Source organism: Ochotona curzoniae, unplaced genomic scaffold (assembly GCF_017591425.1).
Source record: "Ochotona curzoniae isolate NIBS_2020 unplaced genomic scaffold, NIBS_Ocur_1.0 contig_2688, whole genome shotgun sequence".
Classification (NCBI taxonomy): domain Eukaryota; kingdom Metazoa; phylum Chordata; class Mammalia; order Lagomorpha; family Ochotonidae; genus Ochotona; species Ochotona curzoniae.
Genome location: NW_024465553.1, coordinates 25,725,892 through 25,745,315, shown reverse-complemented (window position 1 = coordinate 25,745,315; position 19,424 = coordinate 25,725,892). Strand labels below are relative to the sequence as shown.

Genomic DNA, 19,424 nt, shown 5'->3' with positions numbered 1-19,424 from the left:
CATGTTCTATTTCAAGTGTGTGAATTAAGGAATTCTGAATGCATTTTGAATCATACTCTGAATCCTTCGAGCAGTTCTTAATACACAGGAATAACTTATGTGAATTTTAAAGGGTAAACTTTTTATCTACTTAAAAACAGCTTGCCATTTTTGTTGTTCCTCAAGTGTCATGGTCTACGGAGTAGTAACCTATGGTCTTTGGTCCATAGAGGTACAGGCATTGCATGAGAGAAAGGGTGATGGAAAAGAAACAGAACTACCTTCAGTACATTCATCCTTTGAATGCTTCTTTTAAAAAATTATCCCAAAGCAAAACAAAAGTGCTCCCACTGCAGGACATACTACAGAAACTCTGGTGAGATTCTGATGGCTTACCTTGATTCTTTGGCAGAAAGCTCTTTGATTATGTAGATGTTTTTAAAGCTAGTCTTTGATTTTTCCCTACCTCCTGGCCATCCTTATGCCTTCAATAAGCAATTATTATTACTGTGTACCTGGTGTCTTGTCATTCTGCATTGAAAAGATATCAGAATCCTTGAGTTTCCCTTTAATTTGACTTTATGCTCACATACCTAAATGGCATTAATTTAAGAAGATTTTATAAAGAATTCTTTTAGAATATCCCCAAAGTAGGTGAAACTAGCTGAAAATGTATTCTCTAGGAGACTGCATTTAGAAATGGAAGTATTGTGAAGTGCCGTTTTCCTATAACCTGCAGGATTTTCCTTTCTATCAGCTGCTCTGCTGTCAGACTCCTATAAAGGGTTTTCAGAAAGATTCTGGAAAATGCATAGTATAAAAAAAGTATGTATGCATTTTAAAATTGTTTTTCACCAAGCTTATATTGTAATTCCATTTTTTTTTCATGAACACATTACAGTGCCCTGATATTTACACCCGAGTTCTTTCTGGAGAGATTAGAGATCTCATTCATTCTGGCTGATACAGTAACACTCACTCGAGCACGAGCTGATCTGTGCCGGCAGAAGGCTGCAGACATATTTGCTGCTCTTCAGCAACCAAGATTCCAGGTCTTTCGGTGAGGAATTGAGAGAGAAGAAAAAGGAAACAGACAGGCATTGTTGGCTTAAAAATAGATATGTAACTAGCATTTTGGTTTAACTGAACAGATACAATCTGTATAACTTTTTATAGTGCTGTAAATTAGGTCACACATGCACAGTGTTAGTTCAGAAATGTTTGAATCCAATATTATGCTTAGAAAACTATGCTTCCTATTACTTTTTCCACCCCATTACTTTTTTGAAAATGTACTTGAGAGGCAGAGAAAAACAGAGCGAGAGAGAGCGCGAGAGATCCCATCTGATGATTCACTCCCCAAATACCAGCAGCAGCTGGGTCTGGGAATCCAACTCAAGCCAGCACTGCAGGTGGCAGACTGCACAACTGAGCCCTGCCCTGATTCCTCTCAAGGTCTGCATTGTCAGGACTTGGAAACAGGAGCCACATCATGATTCAGATCTTACTACAGAAGAGATGCAGGCGTCTCAATCACTATAGGCTGGCTGTGTGCCTCCTGTTTCCAGGTTCTTTGTTTTTTAAAAATTTGATATTTAAAAGATTCATTTATTTGAAAGACAAAGGGATAGAGAGATGGGGAGAGGTACAGAGCTGTTTCCTCTCTTAGTTCATTTCCCAAATAACACTAAAAGCCAGGTCTCAGGTCAAAGATAGAAGCCAGAAACTCCATTTGGATTTCCCACATGGGTGGTGGGACGCGTTTCAATTCTTCTTCTTCTTCCTTGTTCCCTCTTTCCTTTTCCTTCTTCCTTTTTCTTCTTTGCCATCCTCGACTGCTTTCCCAGGCCACATCACGGAGCTGGATGGGTAGTGGGGCAGCCGGGACAGGAACCGGTATTCATATGGGATCCTGGCACATTCGAGGTAAGGGCATTAGCTGCTCGACTACCATGCTGGGCCCTCACGTTTTAATTCTTATATAGAATTCTGTGTCAGGTAGGCCAATGTGAGAGTAGTGTTTTCAAACATTCTGCACTTGGGATCATGGTGCCTGTATCATTCACTTAGCTGACTTATGATTGGAACCCCACAGATCGAAGTAAGGCTGCTGATTTTGATGGAATACCAGGGCGTCCTAATATTAATGTTGGCCCCACAGAGAAGCACCAAAACTGTCTTTTCATCAGCATCACTATTCTCCAATTCTAGGTATTGAGGAGTCCAGGATACCTCATTGTGATAGCCGATAATGAAGAAGATAAAATGTATAGCAGTAGTTATTGTAGTAATGAACAATTTTATAGCAGGCTTCTCTGGTAGCCTGTGTAAACCCAGGAAAAGAAAACACAAGGAAAAATTCCAAATAGTTGTTTGCAGTGATTTAGATCGACAGTTCCCATTTAAGAGTATTGGTGTGTCAATTCATGGCTAGAAAGCATTCAAATCACAAGAACCTGAGGCTGTGTCCTAGGAACTAGCAGAAACATGTGCAATTGATTAGTAATTGGTAATGGAATGGTTTGCTGCCTGTTAATGAAAATTTCATTAGACTAAAAACTAATTGGAGGGTGCCCAGATTAAACCCTGTTGTGTGATTATTGTTCATAGGCTGTCTTTTAAGACGTCTACTGAAGCCAGCAACCTGTGTTGTTTATACCAGTGGTGGCAGGTGGTAGTGACCTTTGGAATTCTGAAAAAGATATGAGCATCACCTCCAAGGAAAAGCTCATTCCTCAACACTTTACCCATAGTTAAAAAATGCATACAGAGCACCCCAGATTTAGTAGTTTCTAGAATAAGAAAATTTAACTTATGGAGAGCAATATGAAGTCCGTTCAACTTGATTTAGTTAAATGCTCATGAGTTAATTTCCTGTGTTTGACCTGACTGCTTATTGCTAGGGTTTGTGATGGCTGTACCCTAGGAGTGTCTGTAGTCTACACCTTTTTGTGTGTGTGTTGGAATCAGTAGTGATACCCATTCTGAAGGAGGTGGCTAGGGAGAAGTGTCCCAAATTTCTTCTTCAGAATGTTAGATGTTAGAATGATAGTTCACCAAATTCATTCCTATCATTTAGCAGGTGAGGAAATAAAAGCACAGAGAATTAAGCACCCTTCTCAGGTCATAGCTAGTCACAGAGGAAGTACTGGCTTATGGTGCTATGAATTGATTCTGATGTTATTCCACTGTCGCTTTTAGCTTCTTAAATAAATCGAATCATTTTAGAGGAAATAAGTTCCTGCAATGTTGTCATTATTTCTTATTATCTTCTTCAGTTGATTGCACTCTTTTAATTTTTATGGAAAATACAGAGGCAAGCTTTAACCTAGCTCCTGTCAAGAATTATAAATGTCAAATCTATAATGTTTCAGTAGTGTTTCAATTAATATACTTAACTACATTCTCATAGTAAGCAGAATACCAGATTTTTCTTTCCTGGTATGTAAAGCTACATATTATAAGAATAGATACTTTTGTATATTTGATTTTGGTAATGATTATCCAGGCCCTAATTGAAAATTTAGCTTTAAAAATGTTAAACCATGGACCCGGAATAGTAGTTTAGTACTAAAATGCTTGCTTTGTACAAACTGGGATCCCATATGGGTACCAGTTCTAACTTTGGCTGTTCCACTTCCCATCTAGCTCCCTACTTGTAGCCTGGGAAAGCAATCAGGGATGGCCCAAAGCCTTGGGACCCTTTACTCCTGTGGGAGAACTGGAGGAAGCTCCTGGCATAGGATTATCTCAGCTCTGGCCATTATGGCCACTTGTGGAGTGAACCAGCAGATGAAAGATCTTTCTCTCTCTGTCTCTCCTCTTCTGTATATATCTGACTTTGCAATGAAAATTTTATTTTATACAGTTAAATCATTAAAATTGGTAAACATATACACCTAGAAGCTGTGTATTAAAATGGTAAATTGCAAAAATTACTTATGTATTGTTATGTGTGCGTATATATCACTAAGTTTGTAGAGGGACTGACATTTGGGGCAACTGCTAAGACACTATTTGTGACTCCTGTGTCCTGTTTCAGAAAGCTTGGATTCTAGTTTTGGTTCTGCTCCTAATTCCAGTTTCCTGTTATTGCTCACTTCAGGGGGCTGCAAGGGGGATGGTTTAAATTCCTGGACTTCTGTGACCTATGTGGGAGACCTAGTTTAAGTTCTGGATTCCTGGCATCAATCTGGTCCAACCTAGGCTAGTGCAGGTATTGTAGAAGTGAACCAATAGATAGAAACTCTGTCTGTTATCTGTGCCATTGTGAATAAATGACTCAATAAATTAAAGCATTTTTTTAAAAGAAAAAAATCCATAGAGAAATTGAAGTCTAACTTAATTTTGGTGCAAAGCTGTTTTTGAAATCCTTGCATAATTTCTTTATGAAATTTTTAGTGCAAAATAAAATTATAGCTTTCAAGACATTTTGCACCAAGAGTAGCTTATCTTTCAATTCCACTCTTCCATTAACATTTTGAAACATCTGTGTATACCCACATTTGAAAATATTAGTTTCCTTTTCTAGGGTAGTCAGTGCAATACAGAAAAGATCAAAATTATCCTGTTCCCTGAGCTCATCAAACTTCTAGTTTGGTAAGGAAGATAAATGTTAGAAGAAAAATAATTTTGAAAGCCATGAAACTACACTTATAAAATATTGTTAATAAGCAAAATTTTTATAAAAAATTATTTCAGGGGACATTATTTTGAACTATTAGGAGGGACAGGTTTCAGGCACAGGATTTTTTATAAGGCTGATACTTCTATAATTAGCAAAAAAAAATCAGCCTAAGCATTGAATTATTGATGGTATTTAGATTGTTGCTTAGTCTATGTCAAGAGGGCCATAATTACCTTGCTTTTATAAATTTTCCTCTCTTTTTGAGCCTTGTGAATTTTCAAGCAATACAAATGGTGTTTATATCTCTTGGGACAAAAATCAGCAATCTAGTACATCTCCTACTCTGGGAGTAATTTCTGTTAATTGTGCTTGCATTTGCCTTTCTCAATTTCCTCCTAATTATATTTATTTGTATTATGACCATTATTTGAGACTCAGAATCTCACTTTCTTGGAGCCCATTGACATGTGCCAATGGCCTGGAACATAAATGCCCTCTTGGAGTTAGCCTGTGGTGATCACTGTAGCTAAGATAACACAAAATGAAATTCTGTTTCATTTTGGTTGACTCTTTAAAAAGGGAAATATTAATTAAGCAAAATTCATTCTCTAGTTCTCCATAAAATTCTATTATACTGAGACTGAAAACGGGTTTCTGTAAAACAGCAGTGGCAGTTTTAAGCAAACTGTGTCATTAAAGCCACATTAGTAGTGATGCCTCTGTAAATGTTCAGATTTTTCTGTGTTTATGTGACCACAAGGTGTATATGGAGCATGTTTAAATGTATACATTATACATCCCAGACACTCACTCAATAGGCTGTAAAATCTGAAGAATATTTAAAAGATGTCACTACTATAATTGCATAACCCTGGGTTACTTTAAAACTTGTTGAGCCAATCTTAGTCTGAGATCAAGCTCCATTAAAAGCTATCTGTTGAGGAGTGGAGTTTTAAAAATATGAGAACTTTAGGATATTTGTAGAAAATGGAATCATATTTTTTCCATATTATGATTTTCCATGAACTTTCTGAAGATCTATACAGTATGTGTGAATTTCAACTGTGGCGGTGAGGCAAAAAATTGATTTGCGTTTCAGTTCCATTCTCCATGAACTTTTGGAGGATGTACCCTTATATGTTTTAGCATAACTGACTTAGGCAGGAGTCTAGGATTTTTTTTTTATTACATTTATTTTGGAAAAGTCATTGCAACGGTTTTCATTTTTAAAAAGTTTATTAGTAAAATAGATAGCTGTGGTGTGATAGAAACAGGATGAGAATAAACTTTAAAGCCACACAAACCTTAATTTGAGCCTAACACTTGCTGTTTATTAACAAAGTCACTCTGCCTCTTTTATTTCTAGTGTTGTCACTGTCTTTGACATTTTGCGAAGATTTGGAGTAGTGGCTGAAACAAGAATTTGAAATTCAGCCAAGGAGACTTGAAATACCAGATGTACTATTATAAAAGTAAACCACAGGGCAAATCACTTACTTTCCTAAGCCTCCTTTTTTTTTTTAAGATTTGTTTTTTAATTGAAAGGCAAAATTACAGGGAGAAAAGGAGAGAGACACAGATTTTTACCTCTGCTGGCTCACTCCCCAGATGGCTGCAAAATTCAGGGCTGGTTTAGGCTGAAGCAAGGAACCAAGAGCTTTATCTGGGTCTCTTACATGGGTGGCAGGGGCCCAAACACTTGAACCATCTCCCACTGCTTTCCCAAATCATTAGCAGGGAGCTGAATTAGAAGTGGAACAGCTGGAACTCAAACTGGCACCCATGGACTACTGGAGCCACAGTGGAGGTTTAATGTGCTATGCTACCGTGCTGGTCCTGCTTTTTTTTTTTTTAAACATTAGAATGAGAAAGCTAACATATTTTGCAAGAAGTTTTATTTACATAAATTGTCAAAAAATCACATGTTGGCAAATTTTTCTGAGGTATTAGCCTATCAGGGAAATTATCACCCAAGTTTAATGTGTAGTTTCACATTTCAAAATATAAATTTGCCTTGATAATGAATACCTATTATTCAGTATCTATTACGAAAGTGCCTCAACAAGTTCATGAAAAATAAAATTAAAATATGAGCTTATTTTGGTGCAAAAAGTTTTTGAAAGCCATGAATCGTTTTCTCACTATGAATATATTTCCACTAACTTTTCCAAAACTTCCTATTTGTATAGATTTTTAAAATTCTTGCATTAAGTTAAACTTAAAAAAATAGAAAGTAATTTTACCAATTTAAAGGCAGAGTAATATGGGGAGAGGGACCTTCCATACACTGGCTCACTGCCCCAAAATGCATGTAGCAGCCAGGACTAGACCTAGCCAAAATTGGGTTTCTAGAACTCGTCTGATTTTCACATGTGGATGTCAAGAACTCAAATACTTCAGCCACAATTTTCTAACTTCCCAGACGCATTAGCAGGAGGTTGGATAGTACGCAAAATAGCTGGATCTCACACCATATACTCTGATATGGGAACAGGGCATTCTATGTGGCAGCCTAATCCATTCCACAATCACGATTCCATCCCCTTTTCTATGAACTTTATGAAGTGCCATCATAAATAATTGACTCAGTTCCAGGGGCTTTGAAAAATGACATGATTTGAGGCCGGTGCCATGGATCATATTTGCTAATCCTTCACCTGCAAGTGCTGACATCCCATATGGGTGCTGGTTTGTATCTTGGCTGCTCCACTTCCCATCTGTCTCCCTGCTTGTGACCTGGGAAAGCAATAGCGGATGCCCAAAGCCTTCTGATCCTGTACCTGCATGGTAGACTTGGAAGAAGTTCCTGATTTCTAGCTTTAGATCAGCTCAACTCTGGTCACTGCAGCCATTTGGAGAGTGAGCCAGCTCATGGAATATCTTTGCCTCTTCTTTCTGTAAATCTGCCTTTCCAATAATAAAATTATGTAATTTAATTTCTTTGGTGAGTTGTAAGTTATGCATGAGATGTGTAAAACTTTTTGGGTGATGTGATTTGGTCTGTGCAATGGGGTAACTGAAGAACCAATCCAAGTCAGCCTTTTCTTGTGTGATTCCATACTCCTTGGCTAATTTCTTCTTTCATGTGATCTTATTTCTCCCACTGACGATTGATTAAACTTATCTTTTTGATGATAAAGCAATTCCATATTTTGCTTTAGATTAATTGCTCCCCTGAAGCCCAGAGATAAATGTTATATTGGATTGTCCATGCCTTAGCAATGACAATATGGATTTATTTTGCACATATTGAAGCCTCAAGAATTTGTTCTTACATTTGTTAGGATGCTCACATTTAGAACACATTTTGGACAAACGCTACAGAAGATATTTCATCTCAATGGCACATACTTCTGCCCACACAACAAATTTGGTCTTAACAGAAAACACCTGTAGACTCTGACTCATATTGAAGATGGACTGCAGCCCATTTTGTAGTTCTTATTTTGACTCCATGAATTATTCATATTTCTAAGCCATCCTGTTTATACAAGGTAATGCAAAAGTGCCTTTCTCTAAAAAGCATAACTGTCATAAAACGAATAGACTTAATTAACTTCATTATCATTGTAGTAAGTCACTAATAATGAACAGCATCTTAGTGATGACACAAGGACGTCAACTGATACCTCTGAGAAGACAGTTGAAATAAACCCCAAATTCTTGGCTTACACTTAGGACTGCCCTTTGTAACTCAATAAAGAATGAAAAAAGTGGATTTTCCAATTGATTTCTCCTTCAAAAATGCTAAATATCAACACACTTCAGTTGATGAATCTGCATAAAACTTTTGATAAGGGGTTTGATTATCTGAGGACCACCCTTGGGACCTTCAAAACATTTGCAGAAAATGAAATTAAAAGGTATTTGTTGCAAAAAAAATTGGAATTCATGTACAGTTTTTGAAAATATGTACATATTTATTATGAATGTTAGTTAAAAACAAAGAGGGTGAGGCAGAAACACACATGCATAAATGTCTTTCATCTTCTGGTTCACTCCTCAGGTGGTTATAATGGCCAACACAGGGCTTGGAGCTAGGAGCTTCATTTGGATGGCCCATGTAGGTGTCAGGGTGTCAAGTACTTGGGTCATCCTCTGCAGCTTTTTGCTGGTCATTAGTTGTCCCCTGCACCAATGTCTTCGAGTGTTTTCCCTCAGTTGTCTTTTAACAACTTCATGGTCTCAGGTCTTTAATTTAGGTGTTTGACCCATCTTGAGTTGATTTTTATATATAGTGTAAGATGTGGATCTAATTTCATTCTATTTATATACACCCAGTTTGACCAGCCAGCATCATTTGTTCAGGAGATTATCCCTACTCCATGGTGTGATCTGAGCACTTCTGTCAAAAATCAGTTGGCTTATCTTATCTTGGATCGGAGGGGAAATACATTCAGCTTTTTTTTTTCCTTTTACTTCAATATTATATTAGCTATTTTTTATATATAGCCTTTATATCTTTTAAAATATTCAATTTACAGAGAGAAGCAGAGACAGAAAGATCTTCCATCTGCTGGTTCACTCCCCGTATGGCCGCAATGGCTGAAGCTGAGTGATGCAAAGCTAGGAGATTCTTCCAGGTTTCCCACTTGGGTCTAAGGTCCCAGGCTTTAGACCATCCTCTACTGTTTCCCCAGGACACAGGCAGGAGCCGGATGGGAAGTGGAGCAGTTGGGACGTGAAACAGCATCCGTATGGAATCTCGGAGCGTGATACAATTTAGCTACTAGGCTATCACACCCTGGCCTTTGTAGTTTTGAGTTATGATCCTTCTATCATGAAGGGATGTTGAATCTTTCCAGATGCTTTCTCTACATCTACTAAGATGATCGTATGACTTTTGTTCTTCATTCATCGATGTGATTTATGATGCTTTTTTACTTGTGAATGTTGAATCACCCTTTCATTTCCAGGGTAACTGCCACTTGATAACGACATATGATTTTTTGGTGTAGTTTTTGGATTCAGCTTGCTAGAATTTTCTAGAATCTTTGCATCTATGTTTATTAGGATATATGTCTATTTGTATATTTGTTCAGTTTTGATATCAAAGCTATGCTGGTCACATACAGAGAATTTTGTAGGGTTTGATTTGTTCTGTGTTTTCAAATAGTTTTGAAATCTTGACTATTTTATGCCACTGTCTTCTGACTGGCAAATTTTATCCTGAGAACTTTGTTATCAATCTGATTAGTTTTCCTTTACAAGTAACCTGAAGCTTTTCTGTTTTTAGGATTATTTGCTTGCCCTTCTGATAATCTCATTATAGTATGTCTTGAAAAAGAATTTGTTTGATTCTACTTGGAGTCCTTTGAGTTTCTTGTGTTGGATGTTCATATGTCTTTCAAGACTATGGAAATTTTCAGCCATTTCATTTATCAGTATCTAAGTGCCTTTTCCATTTTCTTATCCTTCAGGAATACCTGTAATATGAATATCTGGTCATTTATTGCTATCATACATTACACTATACTTTATTCATTCTTTAAATTTTTTTTCTCTTTATTTCTTCCGAGTCATAAATCATTTTATCCACTTGGTCTGTTCTGCTGCCAAAACTCTCAGTTGTATTTTTTTTTTTTTGGAGATTTCATCTCCAAAATTTTTACTTGGTTCTTCTGATTGATTTTAATCTTCTGATTGATTTTGTTCACATCACTTAGAAGTTACCTCATTTCTTTAGTCTGTCCATTTGCATTTCTTGCATTGCATTCAATTTTAATGCTATAAATATTTTTTTAATTCCACATGAGATATTTGAAATATTTCTTCAAGCTCAGTATCTAATTCTGGAGACTATTTGTTCTTTTAGGGGCCTTATAACACCTTACTTCTTTATTGCTCCTGTGTTCCTATATTGATGTGTGTGTATCTGGTGTAATTGTCCCTTCTTCTTAATGGACTAGGTTTTCTTTTTCTTCTTTTTTTTTTTTGAAAGGGGCTTATGATTTGGCTTGGATGAAGGATATCACTTGGCTTTGGTGCTTTGGCTTTGGTGCTAGGTGAATCCAGGGGACATAATGTTTGGTTGATTTCTTAGCCTTAATCAATGTCAGTTTTGTCTGTAAGTGATACAGTGGTCTAGTCTGTTGTGGTTCACAGGGATTGAATTGTGGCTTTGTGATGAATTTGGGTTTCCTATGGTATGTGTTTTTGGTCCACAGAGAGTATAGTGTCAATCTAACATTTGTGATGCCAGGACCTTGTTTTTGTGCTGAGGGAGACAAATGTGGCCATCCCCTTGTCTCACTGGTAAGCCTGAATGATACCAGGGCTTATGGCAGCAATTGCTGTGACTCAACGACTGTGTGATGTAAATGTTCCCCTCCTTCAGTCATACTAGAAACAATCTAACTGGTGTATGGTTTGTAACACTAATAGCATAGTCCTGGGAGTAAAGGATGTGGAGTGAGCCCTATTGCAGTCCTACTGAAGCTTCTGCTCTGCTGGATACAAATGCAGGTTGGTTCCTCCAAAGGGGCCACCAGGTAGATTCCAGTGTGAGTGAGAAATCGAGAATTAACGAAGTCCTGATGTTGCAGGGTATAGTGGGTTAATTTTTCAGATCCCTTAGATTGAGAACAGGCTTTGGGGAGGGGGAGGTTGCTGTTGGTGCTAGCCCTGAGAAGGTAAGGAGAATCCCTCTGGCTCATAAAGGACAAAAGCATAGTTCTGGGGCTAATGGCCCCAAATCCCCACAGTTGCAGTATTTGTTGTTGTTCCCTCAAGTTGTTCTGACTTTGACGTTGATTGGTTCTGGTCAGAGATAATCCGAGCCATCTGTAGATCTGTTCCCTGCTTAGTCTGGGGCTCTGTAAGGGTAGGGGCAACACAGCTTCCCTTCTCCACGCTCATCAGTTGCTCAATCACCAGTCAGACCCCAGGATGCATTAGAAGTCAGTGGGCCACTATGGAATCCCTTCTCATCTTAAACTATAAGAGGTGGAGTGTGGAGCAGTTTTCTTCACACCTTCACTTGGTAAAGCGGTGACTCACAACCTGCAGCTAGTGGTACACAGCAGTGTCTGTCTCCTCTCTTGTTCCATGAAGTCTTTGTTCTTATGCCATTTTTTTCAACAGATATTTCCGTCAGCTAGACCTCTGGAAATATGGTCCTTCCATTGTTTTTCTTGTATCCCAGGGTCACTGAAGCCAGTGTAGTTAAACTCTATTCAGCCATCTTGGATCTAGCTTCCATGGCAGTTCCTGGGAAGCATGGCTACTCTCTTTAGAACACATGTGGACTTAGTGTGCTGGCTTAGCCAAATTAAACTCATCTTTTGTTTGTTTTTCATGACCTTTTTTAATTCCTGAAATATTTATGACTTTCATTTTCTTTTATCAATTGTTATTAATTCTTAGCTACTATGTGAGTACTATAAAGAGATGTAAATCTTCTCATCTTATGTTTACACACACACACACGCACACAATTTGTTTTAAGGATCTCTTCAAAAGGAAGTGTGATGAATTACTTTAATTCTAAGAATGAGCCTTCTCAATAAGACATAAATGCATTTTTTCCCCTTCTAATCCAGGGAGATGGGCTGTCTTTATCCTTTTCTTGTGTGTGTGTGTGTGTGTGTGTTTGTGTGTGTGTGTGTGTGTGTGTGCGCGTGTGTGTTTTAAATCTCAGTAACAGCAATTTTGTCTTCTCGTTAGCTGTAAGAAAGCAAAGAACAAGAAACCTGGGCGCTTATCTGGCATTACCCTTGGAGAGCTTGGAACGGGCCTATGGAACAAAGATATCTTCATGGTTACTGTGCTAGCATGGAGTCCATCTGGCTTTGGGAGATCTCCAATGTTGTCAGCTAGCTAATTTTCAAGGTTGTAGCTCTGGGTGCTTTGCCCTTGTGAGTATCTTTTGGAAGTAGCAATGGTACACTCTTTTATATGGAGACTAAGTTTGATTTCTTTCAAAGAAATATTTGAGAAGCAAAGAAGCAGAACTCCTACCTGGTGGGTCACTCCTAAATAACTGGTCTAGTCTTCATCAGAACCAGGAGTTTAGGGAACTCACTGCAGGTATTCCACGTAGGTAGCAGGACCTAATTACTTCAGCTATTATCTGCTGGCCACCACCACCCCACGCCCCAGAGTGTGCGTTAGCAGGAAGCTGGAGTCAGTTGCCGAGAGTAAATATCAAACCTAGACAGTCTATTATGAGACACCAGCATCTTAACTGCTAGGCTAACCTCCTCTCCCAATATTTAAACTCTTTTCAATTACTCCCTGATTATTTGACGATGAATATTGATAAAAAGTATACAATCAGCCCCTGAAAAGGCAACTTCCCCATTCATGTATCCAACCAAAATATGATAATGCTTTCTGCCCCCAACTGATAAGTTACTGGGATTTTTGAGCAGAAAGGAACTGTTAGAGATCATCTCATTCATTTGCTCCAGTTTATAATGGAAGAATTGAGTTTATTTTGTTTTAAGCATACCCATTGAAAGTTAATTCATTAGTTCATTCAGGGAACATATTAATAATCCCTGCTTCCTGTGTATTCTGGAGCTGTGAAGTATAAATGTAATGCCAGCAGTTTTAGACACTTTGGAAGAGGGATACTGTGAATACCGAACCACACCAAGAGGAGTCCTGTATTACGTACAACTTATATCCCTGTGAGCCAATACTGATTGTAAATGGGGAGTTGACTAAGGAAACATTAGAGGTTTTGTCTCTTAGAGCAAATTAAGTGCCCGCCATGTGGCTGGCAGAGAAGATGTTGCAGGCAGAAGAAGTTGGGAAAAACATTACCCCTTTGTTAAAAGCTTCACATGCTAGTGATAGGCAGCACTGAAGACCCTCAGTAAGGTGTAGTTAGAAATGACCAAGTTCCCATCGTGTTGCTGGCTACTCAGGATGAAAAATGGAGCTCTGAACTTTGTGGTTGATGAAACTTAAAGAACCTTCTGGGTTTATATGCTCTGAAACATGTTAGTTTATACAGAATATTTGTGGAGGAAGGTAATTCCACAGAAATCTTTGTGTGGCAAAATGGGTGGGACAGAAACTGAAAGAAACTGAGATGTTACCAAGAAAGGGATTCGTGTGATAACATTGCTTAATATCGTTTGAACTTACTCTGAGTCAGTTTAATTCACTAATATTTGTTGAATACATAATACACGTGAGGAACAGAAGTCAAGGCCAGGCCTACTTCTTCAACGAGTCTGGACATATGTGTATTTTAAATTTTTAAATTATTTTGTTGTTGTTGTTGTTAATAAATTTGAGACGTGGAAGAGGGGAGAGTGAGTAACAGAGAGTGTGCACTCAAATCTGCTACTTGACTTCCCAAGCCCCTACACCTGGGGCAGTGCCAGACTGGAGCCAGGAGCCCAGAACTCAATCCTAGTCCCCCAGATGGGTGACAGGAGCCAGGTGTTTGCGCCATCACTGCCGCCTCCCCGCCAAGGATGCACATTAACAGGAAGCTGGAATTGGGAGTGGAGCAGGGACTTGATTTCCAGTACTCGTCTGTGGGATGTGGGTGTCCCATACAGCGCCTTAGCCATCAGATCAAATGCCTGCACTGCCCTGATGGCTCTCATTGTTTTATGGTTGATATTGACACATGAAAGTTTGCAAATCACTGGTTTAACTAGTCTGGAAAGAATTATTGAGTAAAGGGCTGGAAGTATGTGGTTTGGAGTTCTAAAGAGGTAAAATGCAGTCTTAGGAATTGGCCATTCCCTCTGCTGGCGTTTACTGAAGGAAGAAAGGCCACAGGATGATGAATGGTTGCATTAAAGAGGAGATATTGAAAAGTTGGTGGAAAATTGAATTAAAATATGCGCTTATTTTGGCACAAAAGTATGAAATCCATGTGAGGTGCCTTCAAAAAGTCCTTGGAAAATATATGTTATGATAATGCTACAAATTTCAAAATGTTTTGGATGAAAATAAGTGTCTTTTAATTTCCCACAAACCTTTGGAATCTGTATATAGTTAATGGAAATGCCAGGAAGAGATGAAAAGACAAATTATTTCATTAGCAGGCTGAGGCAAGGGGTGTGATGAGGAGGGAATAAAGGCAGTTCATCCCCTTTAACTGAAACATGGGATCCACAGAAATAGAGCCCCAAGGATTATCTTGTATCTGGCATTGTCCCCAGAATTCAGCATTAATCAATATTTGCTTATTGAATGAATCCATGTGTCTACACACGTCTAAGAAGAAATTCTGGGGAGAGTGGGAGCTGTCATGTCAAACAAAATACCCTGTCATCGAGGAGGGCTAAAACCTAAGGGATTTTGCTACAGGATTCAGTTAGAAGGAAAATACTGCTATGAAAGTAATAAGATAATCAAATTCAGGCAGTAAGTTTACGTGTTGCAGTCATTTGTAACATCCGTTCTGAAATGTTGATGAGAAGTGGAATAGCAATAAGATATATATATGCACCCAGAATATCTGTACTCATGCATATGTATACATATAAAAACACAGGCATTTAATTCAGGTCTTCATAGTCTTCATTGTGTCCTAGGGTTTTGATGATGTCCTATAGCTGCTCCCTTCATCCTGAGACCTCTGCAGGATTAAAGCACACCTCAAATTGCACAGGTTCTAGAGGTCTGTATCTATATCCAGGAGCTTGGGACAGAAGCCAAGGCAGTGAGAGATCCGTCTCCGGAAAGCTGGGTAATCCATTTGCCACACTTATGCTTTCAGTGATTGCTCCCCAAGAATGAATATAGTTTCTAGAAACTGCATAAAAATATAAAGTTCTATTTTAGAACGTGTTTAATGCTTTTTAATCCAAAACACATATTTCCTTTGAAAGGATAAGCCTTTGCATCCCAAAGCAATGTTCTTTAGTTGCCTCATTTGACTGAAGCATCTGAATGTGAACTGCGATTCTTAGGAAATTATCCAACCTTTCTAGCATTTTGACATATCCTGGCCAGCTGACTCTTAATGAAGATGTATGTACTTCATACTAAATATAGTCTATAGGGGATGAACTTCTCTAAATACATGTGCCTCGGACTCAGTTCTCCTGATGAAGCTTAGCACATGTCCATGTAGAGAAATAAGTATTAAAATAATCTACAGTAGGGGCTGGGTTGATGGCATAGCCAGCTAATCCTCCTGCTGCATCAGCATCCCATGTAAGTGTTGGTTCCTGTCTTATTTAGCTAATCCTTTTCTGAACCAGCTCCCAGCTTCTAGCCTGGGAAAGCAGAGCAGGGTTGTTTAAGCACTTGGGCCCCTGCACCCGTATGGGAGACCTGGAAGAAGTGAAGCTCCTTACTCCTGGCTTTGGATCAGTTCAGCTCTAGCCGTTACAGCCTTTTGAGGAGTGGGAACCAGCAGATGGAAGATTCTCTCTCTCTTTTCTCTCTGTAAAATAGATTTCAGATAAAAGTGAAATAAATCTTAAAATCTACATTTAGACTTCATGTTGTTGTTATTAATTTTCTATTTTTTCTTCCTGCTGTTGATTTTGTTTTATGGCTTTTCATTTAGCAGTATATACAGTAACTGTGTAATAGAGACTATCATATCCAGATGTGAAGATACAAAGCAGTATGCATCTCTACTTCCAAATCAAAGATGAACTCCCAATGAAACTGTGTTACACATATCTTGACAATTGGATGCTGGACTCTCTGCCATTGTCCAGACCTACAATGTCAGGATACAATTAAATAGCTGGATGATGTTCTGATATTTATGAAAGACTGTACTATTGTAATGATATAGGTGAAATCAATGGGAGAGGGGTGGAGATTTGGGGAAATGGTAAGGGAAATATCAAAGCCTATGGAACTGTATCATAAAATAATACAATTTTTAAAAGCCCGTGTTAATCTTTTGTCTTCATGCTGTATTTAACTGGTGATGGATTTGAAATTGTATGTTTAATAGATAAAATATTTCTTTCCTCTCTTTCAGCTGAGAGTTTTTGAAAGTGAAATATTCATTAAGGAGACTTCCAAATTAGTTTCCCATTATGCTAATGGCACAGTTCACACTCAATGTAGAGGACTGAAGGCACTGAACGTGTGACTACAGATAACTGGCCATGGTGTTGGCCATGGCATCTCAGGATGTGCACAACTTCTTACAGCCTTTCTCTTCCTGGATATCTCGTGTTTATGAAGCTCTCCAGCAAGCAGGAGATACATTATCAGCTTCATTTACTAACGTAAGCAAACCAGACTCTCACCTGAGTGGACAGCCAGACCAGGACTTTGATGATATTCAGATTCAGGAAACTTATTGTGAAGAGGAAGTTCAAGACAATGACTGGAGTCAAGAGGACACAAGGTCCTTGTTTCTTGATGTGGAACATGACTCATGTCATGACAGTGGTTTGCAGGAATATGCCCAAAGTTCGGGCACTGAGCTTTGCCAAAATGCAAATGCATCATATTGTGTGATATCCCAGCGATCTGATCAGACTCTGGATGACCAGAAGTCAACATACATACTTTCTTCCATTGCTGAGGAAGTACGCCCTGAGAATCAAAAACATGACCTTCACCATGGCTTTGACAGCCAACGTCCTGGTGCTTTACAAAATGGGACTGGAAAAAATCAAGGTAGGCTGGCCAATAATCATTTTCTCTGGATTTTTCATTTTGACTTACTTTTAGTTATCATACCGATCTTATCTTTCCTTCTCATATCTCTCTCAGTCATGCTGGATTGTGATTAAGAGATATGATCCTTAGGAACCTTTCCAATCTGTAAAACTTTGGAAGAACCGTGTTTGTGAAGTTCATATTCTCAAACAATAGTTCTTAGCAAGTGAAGTGGTGCAAATGAGGCTGTGGGCTGTTTTGCCTCTTGTGCACATGTCATGCTTTTAAAAATAACTTTTTAAATGTTCTCTTTTTTTCCTCTAGTTTAGGGATTTCTAGATGTTACTATATTATTCAGTGTGAAATCCTGTGCAAAAAGCCATACTGGTTGCAGAATTTATAGTTGATAGCACTCCAAGAACACTTCTCAGTGTTGCATGGGAATGTGATGTGAGCTGACAGTGGATAGGAAATCTCTGAAACAAGAATAGCTTGATTTTCTTTTAGCCTTGAATACTAAGGACACATTTTACAAAAACTGCTTGTGAAGCTTTATGCTGTTAGAATTTAGTGCATTTGGGGCTGTCAGTAAATGGATAAAACAAATATGATGACATATTACTAATTTGGTAAAATTGCCTATAGTATGTTACAGCATAAATCTTTCCTACTTCTAATACTGTAGTCCTGTAATGTTGGGATTTCTACTTGATTAAGGGATATACAAGTGAAACAAGTTGGGTTTGTGTGTCTATGTAGTATTAATGCATACATAGTTCACATAGATTAGTGAATTACTTATGTAAGTGATGTCATCATTTCCATTCTTATTGGAACAAGCAGACTTTTCTCTAGTCTCCTTTTCCATGTACAATGTTTTCTTAGATTTTCTTTTAAATATATATATTTTTAATTATTTTGTGATACAGTTCCAAAGGCTTTGGGGTTTCCCTTACCTCCTCCCCAAACCTCACTCCCTACTGATTCCTCCCCATATTATTATAGTAGTATGGTCCTTCTTAAACAACACTAAGTCTATCATTCTGCTCTCTTAAGTTTTTCCTGACATTGTAGGTATGGACAATGGCAGAGAGTCCACCATCTTATTATCAGGATGTCTTTAACAGTTTAATTGGGAGTCCATTTTTGATTTGGAAAGAGATGTCTACTGCATTGTATCCTCACATCTGAATGTGATAGTCTCTATTATACAGTTACTGTACATCCTGTTAATAAAAAGCCATAAAACAAAATCAACAGCAGGAAGAAAAGAGTAGAAAATTAACAACAACATGAAGATAAATAACATTCTACTGAATGATCAATGTGTCACTGAAGAAATAAAAAAGAAAATAAAAACCTTCTTGAAGAGAATGATGCTATTGTATGACCTATGAGTCTGTGGAGAAATTAATGAGAAAAATATTTTGAAGAAATGAAAATCAAAACCCATGGGATATAGCAAAAACAGTACTAAAAAGGCTACTGATATTATATTTTACCTGTAGGTTGCCTTGTAGCAGAGAGAACATGTGATACTTGTCTTTGAATTGACTGATTTTGTTGAGCATAATGGTCTCCAGTTGGAACCGTTTGCTTGTAAATGGTAGAATGTCATTCTTTTTTAATGGCTGAGGAGTATCACGTGGAGTAAATGTACCACTCCTTTTTTGATGGGTGTCTGGGTTGTTTTCCTGTTTTTGTTATTGTGTTGCTGTAAATAGAGTTTTACAGATCCCTTTCTCATATACAGATTTCATTTTGTTTGGGTCTATTCCCAGCAGTGGGACAACTGGGTCACACCGCAGATCAAATTTCAGTTCTCTTAGCACTTGCTATACTCACTTCCATCCTGGTTGTACTAGCCTACACTCCCGCCAGCAGCGAAGGAGTATACGTTTCTTTCTACATCCACACCAGCAATTGTTGTCAGTAGCATTTTGAATATAGGGTCGTCTCACTGGAGATATTGACATTTTAGGATATACTGGTGAAAATTAAGTGGGTTAATAGTTTTTCTATCCTATTAAACTACAAAAAATTGTTATTTTAAGTGTTTGAAATTATCCATAGAAATAATTCTGGGGCCCAGCGTGATGGCTCAGTAAGTTAATCCTCACCACTGGGATCCCATTATTGGGGCTGATTGCTGTCCCTGGTTGTTCCATTTCCCATTTAGCTCCCTGCTTGTAACCTGGGAAAGCAGTAGAGGATATCCCAAAGCCTTGGGACCTTGCACCTGTTTGGGAGACCCAGAAGAAGTTTCTGA

The 19,424-nt window shown here is 38.2% G+C and overlaps 1 protein-coding gene across 1 annotated transcript in view; it reads left to right on the top strand.

Moving 5' to 3' along the window:
• The first annotated feature begins 16,586 nt into the window (after positions 1-16,586).
• SYT16 (synaptotagmin 16) overlaps positions 16,587-19,424 on the top strand; it is a 76,032-nt gene continuing 73,194 nt past the window's right edge. The window contains exon 1 of the mRNA XM_040975645.1: positions 16,587-17,173. Within this exon, the coding sequence (XP_040831579.1) occupies positions 16,654-17,173 (520 nt within the window). The 5' untranslated portion in view covers positions 16,587-16,653. The remainder of the gene's footprint in view (positions 17,174-19,424) is intronic.